The sequence below is a fragment of the Canis lupus genome, chromosome 2 (assembly GCF_011100685.1).
Source record: "Canis lupus familiaris isolate Mischka breed German Shepherd chromosome 2, alternate assembly UU_Cfam_GSD_1.0, whole genome shotgun sequence".
Lineage (NCBI taxonomy): Eukaryota > Metazoa > Chordata > Mammalia > Carnivora > Canidae > Canis > Canis lupus.
In genome coordinates this window covers 69,170,061-69,182,356 of record NC_049223.1, presented here as the reverse complement: position 1 = coordinate 69,182,356, position 12,296 = coordinate 69,170,061, and the positions used below count along the sequence as shown (strand labels likewise).

At 54.2% G+C, this 12,296-nt stretch overlaps 1 protein-coding gene across 1 annotated transcript in view; it reads right to left on the bottom strand.

The window, feature by feature from the left end:
* Positions 1-11,899, bottom strand: part of NKAIN1 (sodium/potassium transporting ATPase interacting 1) — a 41,795-nt gene extending 29,896 nt beyond the window's left edge. The window contains exon 1 of the mRNA XM_038531318.1: positions 11,786-11,899. Within this exon, the coding sequence (XP_038387246.1) occupies positions 11,786-11,839 (54 nt within the window). The 5' untranslated portion in view covers positions 11,840-11,899. The remainder of the gene's footprint in view (positions 1-11,785) is intronic.
* Between the last annotated feature and the right edge of the window lie 397 nt (positions 11,900-12,296).

Genomic DNA, 12,296 nt, shown 5'->3' with positions numbered 1-12,296 from the left:
CAGGCCCTGGCGGGGAGCACCCCTGGGAAGAGAAGCACAGAAGGGACCTGGGAAGTCACCTGCTCTCACTCCGCGTGCAGGCAAAAGGCTCTCGTCCCTGCTCGTCCCTGCTCTCAGCGCTCTTCTCCAAGGAGGAGGCCGCTTCCCTGCGGAAAGCCCCCCGTGCCTAGGGCTCCAGGGCACCTGAGCTCCGTGGGGGGAGCAGGAGCTGGCCGGGCGGCAGGGGAACTCGGAACTCCGGGGCCGCCCCAACCCCGCGGCCTCCAGGCCCCCCCTTCCCCTCCCGCTGAGAGTTGATAATAGGAGTGGTTCTAATTATGCTCTAATTGCTTTCTTCCAGGCGGTTTCTCTGGAGCCAAGGAGTTCAGAGTTCATGAATAAATGAAGAGGGAGGACGCGGGAAGGGATGCTGATTGATCCACAAACCTCTGCGTGCCAGTGTCTGCCCCACAAATGCTTGGGCATGCAGCTGTGTGCAGTTCTGAATACACAAACATACACACACAAACATGCACACACAAACATGCACACTACAGCCCCAAGCCCCTCTCCCCCAAGGACTAGTAGGGGGTCAAAGGAAGGTTGACAAGAAGTCTCCTACACTGGCATTGGGTCCTGGTCCCAACGCTATCACTGACTTGCACCGTGGTCTTGGACAAATCCTCGTCCTCCCACCTGTATGGTGTGGGAGTGAAGGTAACGGCCTCCTCTCAGAAAACGCAGACTTTAGGGTGTCAGTGGGGGCAGCCTCCAGCTGGAGAGAACCCTGGGCTAGGCCGGGTAGGCACTGTTGCCCTCAGACTGCCCTTTCCTCTAGATGTCTCATTCCTAAAGAAGAACTGGCCAAGCAGCTGGGCGCTCCAGGGAAGCGGCAGGAGGAACCCTGGACTCCGACACGTGCTTGCGACCCACCAGCTCCAGCTCCCAGGGCCACCAGCTCTGAGGCCTCGGGCCAGGCACTCAAGCTTTTTACGCTTCAGGTGCTTCCTCTGTTAAGTGGCAATGATTAGCTGTGTGTTAGGAAGGTTCCCCCAGGGCACAGAACAGCCTTAGGCGAGGGCCTGGCATACAGTAAGCACTTGGTAAGCGGTGTAGTTACTGCTAACATTGTGATCACCCCGCACAGTATAGAAGGGTGCTTTCGTGACAGATGAACAAAGACACAGAGAAGTCAAGCAACTTGCCCCAAATCATGAATGAGGTGACGGAATTTGAACCCAGGACCACAGGACCCTGAAGTCTCTGTGTCTTGATTCTCCACTCTGTTGATTCACCGGTCCCCAAGAGCTGGCACACAGTAGGTAACTGTAATAACGTATCAAGCGACAAAGAAATGTAGAGGAAAAAATGAACATAAAAAACGGGCTCTGGGCAGCCCGAGTGGCTCAGCGGTTTAGCGCCGCCTTCAGCCCAGGGCCTGATCCTGGAGACCCAGGATCAAGTCCCACGTTGGGCTCCCTGCGTGGAGCCTGCTTCTCCCTCTGCCTCTCTCTCTGTGTCTCTCATGAATAAATAAAATATTTTAAAAAAACAAAAACAAAAAACAGGCTCTGGGGACGTCCAGGTGGTTCAGTGGTTAAGCATCTGCCTTTGGCCCAAGGCGTGATCCTGGAGTCCCGGGATCGAGTCCCACATCGGGCTTCCTGCATGGAGCCTGTTCCTCCCTCTGCCTGTGTCTCTGCCTCTCTCTCTCTCTCTCTCTCTCTCATGAATAAATAAATAAAATCTTTAAAAAAACAAAAACAAAAACAGGCTCTGTTTCCAGTGACCCAGGTGGGAGTGGGCTGATGGAGATAGAATTAGGCCAAGACCTCTTTCAAGGTCAAAGCCAAGTGCTGGGTCTGAGGGACCCCAGGACTCCATGCCTCCTCGGCAGCTGGGGCCAGGTGGGGATACTGGGGATCCTATGCTAGTGGAAAGAAATCTTTTTTTACTCCTTCATGACTTCCCTAAGAAGCCAAAGCTAGGAATCCTGACTTGTGGCAATTGGCGGAACCGGCTCTGCCACTGCTTTGCTGTGTGACTATGGGCAAGTGAATTCCGTTCTGTGAGGCCCAGAGCCTTCATCCAGGTAATGGGGATGACAAGGGGCCACCTCTGGGGCTGTGGCGAGGGTGACGGGGGGGGGGGGGCCCCCACCCTATAGTAGAGGCGAAGAGTGGGGGCTTGGAGTCTGACGGCCTGGATCTGAATCCCAGCTCTGCCGCTGCCTGACGTTAAGTGCTCACGGCCTCAGATCTGCTTCTGTGAAACGGGGATGATAAATCTACTACACCAGGGTGGAGCAAGGGATGGGCTCCTACAGGTGAAGCAGTTACAGCAGTAGGCAGTGTGGTGGAAGTGCTCAATAAATCTACTAGACTACGACATGCAGAGGCCCTGCAGTCCGTTTCACATATGGGGAAGCAGCCCCAGAGAGGGGCAAGGACTTGTCCAAGGTCACAGAGTCAGCGCACGGCAGAGCCAGGCCCACGTGGGAGCTAGCTGTATTCAGGGCCCCCTGTGCACACCTGAGCTTGAATGATAACCACAAGACCCTCCCCAGCACCTGGGCCACCTTGCTTGGACTTGAGGGACTCTGGGGAGGGGGGAGGCTGAAGCTCCCATCTCCTGTCTTCCCTGCTGGCTCAAACCAGCGGGGTGTGTCAGAGGGCAGGGAGGGGGACCCGCCTTCTTGGCCCGGCCCACCGCCCCCTTTACTCCGGGGCTGGCTGCAGAGGTCTCAGAAACAATCCAGGGGCCCGGGACTGGAACACCATTTGTCAGCCCTGCATGGTGGTGGCGGGCTTGTTTCCATGGCAACGGTGCAGTGTGAAGGCATCCTGGCATCATTAGGGAGCGCGCTGAGTAGTATAAACAGAGGCTGCAGTAGATTACACGCCTATTATGAGCAGTCTCGGGCTCTGAGCACTGGTAATTATGCCTAATTGTGCATTTAATTGTGTAATTGAAAACCCACATCTCTGATTCAGGCTGGGGCTGCAGAACCTCCCCCCCTCCAAAAAAAAAGAGGCTTAGGAGCCATCACTACCCTGAAAATCCCAGGGCTGCCTCCCCTCCTAGGGCAAGGGGTAGCCAGAGTACACATGGGATTAAAGAGCCTACAGACTCCCATTTCCCCCACTTCCCGTGCCAGGAGCTCAGCCAGGATCTGTGGTTGGGATGGGGAGGAGCATGCTTAAGGCAAAGGGACATGGGGGAACACAAAAATGCTCAATTTCCATTATTCAGAGTAGATACCACTTTGTGCTTTTGCCACTGTTCTCTCAGGACCTAGAACCAGCATCTAGGTGGCTCCAAGAGACCTGAATCATCCTCAGATCCATTACACATCCAAGTGGTCATCCAACTCACGTATAAATTCTTAATCACTGCCTCTGACAGGGAACTCACCACTGACTGTCAGTCTGGCCACTGCAGAGCCTCTGTAGATAACCTGAAAACCACTGATGGAGTTCAACAATCTCCTCTCTAGTCCCCAGTTTCACGGACTGGAAATAATGAGGCCCAGAGAAGGGCAGAGCCAGTTCAAAGTTGCACAGCAAGTGAGTTCCAGTCCAGAACCCCAGGATTCTGACTTACAATTGAGGGCATAGTTTGGGCCCTAGGGTGACTTAGCACCTAGAATTGTGCCTGGCACTTCGTGGGTGCTTTATAAATATGTGCTGAATACTACTCTGGGTAGGGTCAGCTAGTGGCAAATCTTACTCTCTGATCCAACAGGTTTTAATCTTTCATGAGTTCAGGGAGCTGACCTGCAGTGGCCCAGGGTTACTGATGGGTCAGAGCCTCCTGCTGTGGTCTGAGACTTGAGTTTACAACCAAATATGCCAAGTGGGCATTGGGGATGGGGACAGTACCGACACTCATTCAAACAGAAGACAGAGGAAAGAAGAGGTCATGTGAGCACCGACAACCTGACATCTGGCTGTAAAGCCTTGGGCAGGCTGTTGGAGGCAGGAGGTCTCTGCTCAGAGACCGATTCTCAGCTGCCTAGAGCAGGATGGCCTGGTGTAGTGGTAGGTGTGGTCTCTACTTGGGAAAGGACAGGACTCCTTGCTGACTTAGAGCTGGAGACGTCCTCTTAGCTGCTGAGTCCAACCTCCTCCCTCTAAAGAGGGGACCAGGGCGCCACACCTTCCTCTTTGCTGCTCTCTGAATGGAGCGCTGGGCTCTGGGGCCAGACTCTCCCTGCGTTATCTCAGGCCACCCTCACTACAGTCCCTTGAGGGTGTGCTATTATTATTCCCATTTGATAGAAGAGAAGACTAAGGAACAGTAAGGCCAAGGCCACATAAATTTGGCAGAACTTCCACTTCACTTCCATCTTCTACTGATTGAAAAGGGAACAAGTCCCCTTTCCTATACCACAGTATTTAGAGTCATAGAACTTCCTATTTCGTTTCGTTTTTTTTTTTTTTTTTAAGCTTTTACTTATTTATTTGAGAGAGAGAGCAGAGAGCACAAGTGCGTAGTAGGGCAGAGGGAGAAGGAGAAGCAGGCTGCCTGCTGAGTGGGGAGCCCAACGCAAGGCTCAATCCCAGGACCCTGAGATCATGACCTGAGCCGAAGGCAGATGCTCAACTGACTGAGCCACCCAGGAGCCCCATTTCTGGAGCATTTAAGAGTGTGAACCCTTTGTGAGCTTTACTCAGTATATCTTATCTCAGAGGATACTCCTGAGAACTCTCTGAGGCAGATTATCCTGATTTAGAGAACTGCAGGTGGAAGCTCAGAGAGGTTAAGCATCTTGCTCAAGGTCAGCCAGCTACAAAGGGGTTGAGATGGAACTCAAACCCCAGCCTGACCCCAAGCCCAAGCTCTTCTCTGTTGACCTCTCCGCCTCTGGTTCCCCAGCAGCTTTGAGAGGCAGAGGCCAGGAGTTCAGGTAACGTGTTCAAGCCTGCAGCCACAGTTTACCGCTCTTCTGGAGCAGCCCGGGTGGTTCAGCGGTTTAGCACCGCCTTGGGCCCAGGGCATGATCCTGGAGTCCCCGGATCAAGTCCCACATCGGGCTCCCTGCAGGGAGCCTGCTTCTCCCTCTGCCTGTGTCTCTGCCTCTCTCTCTCTAATAAATAAATAATCTTAAAAAAGAAAAATAACAGCTCTTCTAAAACTGTGGGGCACGGTGCTTGGCTGGCAGAAGGGTTTCGGATTCACCAGCCCTCTCCCTCTCCAGGTCAAGGCCAGAGGCCGAGGGCACTGGAACTGGGCTCTGTCAGACTACAACTGGCTCCATCGTCTATAGCCTGGAACTAGCCTTTACTTTTATTTTTAAAAATTTTTAAAGGTTTTATTTATTTATGTGAGAGAGGGCAAGAGACCACAAGCAGAGGGAGCAGCAGAGGGAGAGGGAGAAGCAGGCTGCCTGCTGAGCAGGGAGCCCACTGTGGGGCTTGATCCCAGGACCCCAGGATCATGACTTGAGCTGAAGGCAGAAGCCCAACCGACTGAGCCACCAGGCGCCCCAGGAAGTAGCTTTTAATAAACACATTTCTAGTGCTCCCGGATGGCTCAGTTGGTACAGCATACAACAACTCTTGGTCTCAGGGTCATGAGTTCGAGCCCCATACTGGGCTTAGAGATTACTTAAAAAAAAAACAAAAAAAGACATTAAAGAAACAAACACACACAACAAAAACCACATCTCTGGTCTCAACTTGCTCTCCCATCACCCATACCCTCTTGAGGCTAGAGGAGAGAAGAGATGTCAATGATCACAGCTGATCATCTCTGCTTGATCCAGATTTTACAAGCATCTTCAAATATTTTCCCCTTGATCACTCATCTGAGGCCCAGGCTGTATCTTCTGTTTCCTTGGTGACAAGTCCCTTCATGCTTCAGGCCTCGGTAAATGGGTATAAAAGCCACACCTATCTCACAGAGTTGTAGTTGTGATGAGGGCTCACAGGTCTCCAATACAGGTTAATTTCTTCCCTGGGTAACTTTCCCTCAACCTGCCTCATAGCAACTTTACACTCAGCACGGTGATCGGGGTGAGGAGGAACCGGGGACAAGCAGCTCAGCAAATCTGGCACCTAGTAACAACCCCTAGCACCAGAGGAAAGGGTTAGGTTTCTCCAGATGCGTCCAGGTCCAGCATCCCCACCTGCTGGGGGGGGAACAGTGGGGCACACGCTGTGGAGGCATGGAGTCCGAGGTCTGGGTTTGAATCCTCATTCTGGGGGCACCTGGGCAGCTCAGTGGTTCAGTGTCTGCCTCCGGCTCAGGTTGTGATCCCGGGGTCCTGGGATCAAGTCTCACATCAGGCTCCCTGCAGGGAGCCTGCTTCTCCCTCTACCTGTGTCTCTCATGATTAAATAAATAAAATCTTTTAAAAAAAAAAAAAAAAAAAAAGAATCCTTATTCTGTGCCCACTCTACATGTGACCCTGGATGATTGAGACAGTAATCAGGGACAAGGCAGACAAAGTGCCTGGCTCATTGGAGACACCGAACAAAAGGAAGTAGGAGCTGCTGTTATTATTTCCCTCTGAATCATTAAACTTTCCACATAAAAAAACTAAGACTTAAAGAGTTTATGGAGATGACTCTGACCTCTAAATCCCCCAAACTGCCACGGGGTAGGGGCCCGATGTCCTGACTACTTTACAGGAGGGAGGCTCTGGCTCAGAGAGGGGAAGGGACTGTCTGGAAGTCACAAAGCAAGGCAGCAATGTCTCTGACCCCAGAGATACTGCTCCTAACCCCTGCACCACATCTCAGAGCAGCTGCTGTTTATGGGGTGCTTATCCCCAGATCTCGCATCCGCCCACCCCTACAAAGGAGCCAAACCTGGGCCATCCCCCAAGCTTCCTGGAGGCCCTCTTCACCATCTACCTGGCTCTGCTTACCTCATAAGGGTCTTGAAGGCTGTTTGGCCTCAGCCTGTCCATCTGCAAAAGGGAGCTGACCACCCCAGTGGTCCAAAAGGATATGAGGAGCTAAAAGGGTCAGGGGCCTAGACAACTTTTGTGCTCTGTTCTTCAGACTCCCAAGCCTGGCCTAAGGATCTGAAGCACCCAGAGCAGAGCAGACCCTCCCCAGGAGGCCGCCAGCTTGCAGGCATAGCTGCTTCAGAGCGCAGGCCCCCCGCAGGAGCCCATCTCCCTCCAGTCTCTACCATCACTACCGCTAATAACGACATCAATCAGGTTGACCACGTTTCACACCATTACTCGCAGCTCAGCAGGAAGCTACATATTTCCCCCCTCACCCACCACCTTCCAGAAAGCAAAGAGCTTTCCAGAAAGGAAAGGAACGAAACCATCATTTTTCTGAATACCTACTATGTGCGTGGCATTTGGCTAGCCCCTTTTAACAACTCCACAAGGTAGGGAAGGCTTTCTCATTGCCGGAGGAAGAAAGGAGAGCCCAGAGGAGTGAATGCACATGTCCAAGGTCACCCGGAGCCGGGACAAGAACAGCCATGGCAGTGATGTATTACTGAGCACTCACAGGCCCGCAGTGCCAGGCAAGGGCTGATCCTACTGGACTATTATCATTTTCAGATGAGGAAGCCGAGGCTGGAAGTGGTGAAGGGGCCTGTCTGAGGTCACATGTTGCATAAACATGAACAGCAGGCTGGTGCTGGCAGACAGGTGGCTCTCTGCTCAAGCAGAAGAGTGCACACACATCCTCAGTCCATCACTGGCTAGCTTAGAGACCTCGGGCAAACTTCCTCACCTGCCCGAGCCTCACTCTCCTCATCTGAAATAAGGGAGAGTGAGAATATCCACCTCCTGGTATGGAAGAACAATGAGGATAAAAACAGTGAGACAGCTAACATTTATCGATTGCAGAACATGTACTAGGCACTCTGCCAAACGCTTTACATATGTAAGCTCATTTGGTTAAATGAGGTAATGCATATAAAGTGCTTAGCACAGGACTCCAGAAATGGGAGTGATAATGATGATGATGAAGAAAGTAATGAGGATTCCCTTGGGCAAATCTTCTTAGTTTATCTTCTTACAGGAAGAACAGGGTGACCTGTAAGGTTTCAGGAAGGAGGTGGACCCGGAAAAAAAAGGGGGGGAGGGTTTGGACGGGGGAGGGGAAAGAGTACATAAAAATTAGGAGGTGAATAGCATTAAAAAGGTCAAGATACATCAAGTAAAACTCAGGTGAGGAAGGGACCCAAGGTGTTCTACAGAATGGTGGAGGACTGAGATGCCCTTAAATCTCTAGGCCAGCCCGGCCATCATCCCGCTGTCCCAAATGCGCAGGACTGGCAGGACCCCAGAGACACAGACCAGTGGATCTCCCCATTTCACAGATGAAAAAATCAAGGCTTGCAGTGGGGCAAAGCTGGCCTGAGTTCATAGGATGTCAGTGCCAGAGCTAGACTTGAATCCAAACCTCCTGCCTCTCAGCTCAGTGCCCAACTACCTGCTGCTTTCCACCAAGAGAGTGCAAGGGTGGGGGAGTACCTAGATATGTGTGAGCCACAATTCCAGGAAAGCATCCCATGATATATATCATTAACGTAACTATAAGAAGCTATAGTTCATTGAATGCTCACTCTGTGCCTGGCACGGAGCTAAGTTCATTATATGCATTTAGTCCTCACAACAACCCTAAGAATTGGCAACTGTTTCTTTTTTTTTTTTTTATAAGATTTTATTTATTTATTCATGAGAGACAGAGAGAGAGAGGCAGAGACACAGGCGCAGGGAGCCTGATGCAGAACTCAATCCCAGGACCCCTGGGATCACTACATGAGCCAAAGGCAGATGCCCAACCACTGAGCCACCCAGGTGCCCTGGCAACTGATTTCTATTATCTCTAACCAATTATAAGACTGTGGCTCAGAGAGGGTAAGCCACTTGCCAAAGATCACACAGCTAGGAAGTGACAAAACCAGGACTTGAACCCAGGTCTGTCCTATCAAACTCTAGAGCCGTGTCCCTACACATGTCTACCTGGATGGTACAGCCCCCATCTGTTCCTCCTACCCGCCCCCCCAGGACACATTCATCCTACTCTCTCACCCACAGCAAGTCTATCCCAACTACAGGAGTGTTTACAACTACTCTATTTTACTGTAATGATCGAACCCCACTCAAATGAGAAAAATGGCAGTTCCTCTTCTAAAGTTTTCAGCTGAGAAAAATTTAACAGCCTTTGCCTCCTCGGCCTCTTTCCACTGGATGAGAAAACAGGCTCCCTTCCCTCTAGGATGATGTCAGGCTGGTGGATTCCAGCTCTCCAGGAGGACCTTACAGAGCCGTCAAGCAGCAGAGGCTCCTGGGAGTGAGTGTCATCTGCAGGGACCCACTCTGCAATCCACCCAGACAGAACAACAGAGGCAACAGATCAATTTCGACGTCCGGGGATCCCTGGGTGGCGCAGCGGTTTAGCGCCTGCCTTTGGCCCAGGGCGCGATCCTGGAGACCCGGGATCAAATCCCACATCGGGCTCCTGGTGCATGGAGCCTGCTTCTCCCTCTGCCTGTGTCTCTGCCTCTCTCTCTCTCTCTCTGTGTGACTATCATAAATAAATAAAAATTAAAAAAAATTTTTTTTGACGTCCTCCTTGGAGCACCCTCTCCCCACAAATTATCTCACATAACTCCCACAAGTGACCTGAAGCCACCCAGCCAAGATGCAGGAGAACCAGAATCCCACCCAGGTCTTGCCTAACTCCAGAGCCCCTAGGGTGTCGAAGCTTCTAAGTGGAAGCTAAGTGGAGTTAGCTTAGCTGGAGAGCTCTGGAGGCAGGTGAGTGGGAGGCAGGGAGGAGTACAGACCTCCTGAGGGACCCGGGGTTGCTCCAGGCCAGAACTGCCTTTTTTTTTTTTTTTTTTTTTTTTTTTTAATATAAAGAAGAAGGCAACAGAATATGCTGGCCAGCTGCCTGGTTTCAAAGCCTGGCTCTTAACTGTAGAACTTTGGGCAAGTTACTTTATAGGATTCTTATGAGGAATGAATGAGTTAATACACACAAAAGGGCTTACAAGGGCACCTAGCACCTAGCAAATGCTCCCCAAAGCTAACCATTGTTTACAGCAGCAGCAGAGAATGTGCCAGACTGCCAACAGTACTTACTTGGGGTGTGGGACTGGGCTCAGAAGGAAACGCACCTTTACGTTCTGCTCTGTTTGGTTATTCATTGATTCATTTTTTACCAATATATGTATATTACCTTTGTAACAATAAAGAAAGTCCTCGTTTAAATTTTAAAAATTAACAAACAAAAATCTTCTGAAAAGTTTCATCATTTCTTGGCATTTTCTATTCCTCAAAGTATATGAAGAAGGGTGTTTCTACTGTGAGCAGGAGTTGCCGAATAACTGATTCATTAATTTATTTTACAAATATTAATGGAGTGTCAGGCACTGTTCCAGCTGCTGGGGATTTAGCACGGAACAAAACAGATAATCTCTGCCCTTCTGGAGTTTCCATTCTACCTGACTTTAATTAATCCCCTCTGCAACCCTCAAGGATGAGCAATTTACAGACCAGCAGAGGAAGGCGGCCCAGTGAAGGGAAGTCACTTGTCCTGCGTCCCACAGCTGGGGGCAGGGAGGGCTACCATCTTCAGGGCCTGGCTGTTTTTACCATGGCCCAAGAGGGCAAGTCTGTGGATGGCAAGTTTGGGGCTGGCGTCTCCCAGAGGAGAGAAGCCAGATAAGTGAGGACATCTGCACATCCAGACTCAAAGCTTCACTCTGCATTACTGTATGCACCTGTGCTGGAGGAGTGGCACGGAAGCAGGCACCGTGGAGACCAGGCTGTGGAGTTAGGCATCAGTGCGGCTCACTTGGGTTTCCCTGCCTCACACTCAGATGGGAGTTCTACCCACCGACGTCCCCGTGCATCTCTGGTCTAGACGCTCAGCACAGCTTCAAAACCCTCTAGCTGCCCCGCCTGAGCTCTAGGATGGGCAGGAGACCCTGGCCTCTACTTAACCCGCTCCCCAAATTCACCTGCCGGAGCTTGAATTGAAGAGCGGAACTGGTCCCCCAAATTCACTCCACTGGCCTCCCTGAGGCAAGTTCCCTAAGCTGGGGTTCCCTAAGCTGGGGTTGCGCAGTTTCTCAGATGCTGGGGTCCCCAAGGATCCCCACCCCTCACCGTGCCAGCCCAGGCACGGAGGCTGGGCTGCCGGTCCCCACCCATGCCGCTCCGCTGGAACGCATGACGGATGGAGCGCCCCCGGCTGCAGTGGCCACAGCCGGAGCAGGGAGGGCACAGCACCCAGTTTGTCAGAGTCGCCCAGGACCCCGCAGGTCCCTGTGACCCTCTCCAGAGAGTGGCTCTCCGTTCCCGGGCCTGCCCAGACAGGAGGGTGAAGGCGGGCGGGAAGGGCGGAAAGGAGGAGGGAACGGGTCTTGGAGTCTGAGATCCCAACACACGCCGCCCAACGTGCACCAGAAATGGTGCGAGGTCTGGAGCCACACCAGGGAGAAACCCGAGACGCGCGCACAGGAGCGGGGACTTTGTGAGAAACCCGCGGGCACAGCCCCGGAGGAAGGGAGAGAGCCGCGCCACCGAGTCACGCAGAGGAAACCCTCGGCAGGGACCGAGCAGCCGGGACACACCCCCGCGGCCCCGCGGCCCCCCGGCCCCCGGAGCCCCCGTCCCCCTGCAGGCCACTCGCGCCGCGCGCAGGACGCACTCGGGGGCCGGGCAGCGCCGGGCGAGGAGCGCACACAAAGAGCAGCCCGGCCGGCAGCGCAGGCTCCGCCCGGCCGCCCCGCGACTCCGGCCCCCCCCCGGGCTCGCGGCGGGCACACGCACGGAGACCGCGCCCCACCGGCCCGGCCCGCCGCCCGCGCTCACCAGCTGCAGGCAGCAGAAGGCGACGAGCGTGCAGCGCCCGCTGCACTTGCCCATGGCTCCGGGGCCGCGCGGCCGTCCTCCGCGGCGCCCCTCCCGCTCGGCGGCCGCCGCTCCTCCGCGCCGCGCGGGCTCCGCGTCCTCCCCGCGCCGCGCCCCGGGCGGCGGGGCCGGGCGCCTAGGGCCGGGCCCGGGGGCGCCGGGTGCTCGGCGCCGGCCGCTCGCGCTGCGAGTCCATGGTCCGTCGGCCCGCGCCGGCCCCGCCGCGCCGCGCTCCTTTGTCTGGCCGGCCGGCCGCCTGGCGCGCCTCCTGCCCCGGGGCGGCTGGCGGGGCGCGCGGAGCGAGGGGCGCGGCGCACAGCAGCACTGCCCAGCTGGGGCGGCCGCCCGGGCGCTCGGCGGCCGCGGCTTCCCGGCCCCACCACGTGGCTCCGCCGCCGCCGCCGCCCGGGAGGGGGGAGGGGGGAGGGGGGAGGGAGGAGGGGGAGGGGCGGGGCGGCCGCGGAGCAGCGGG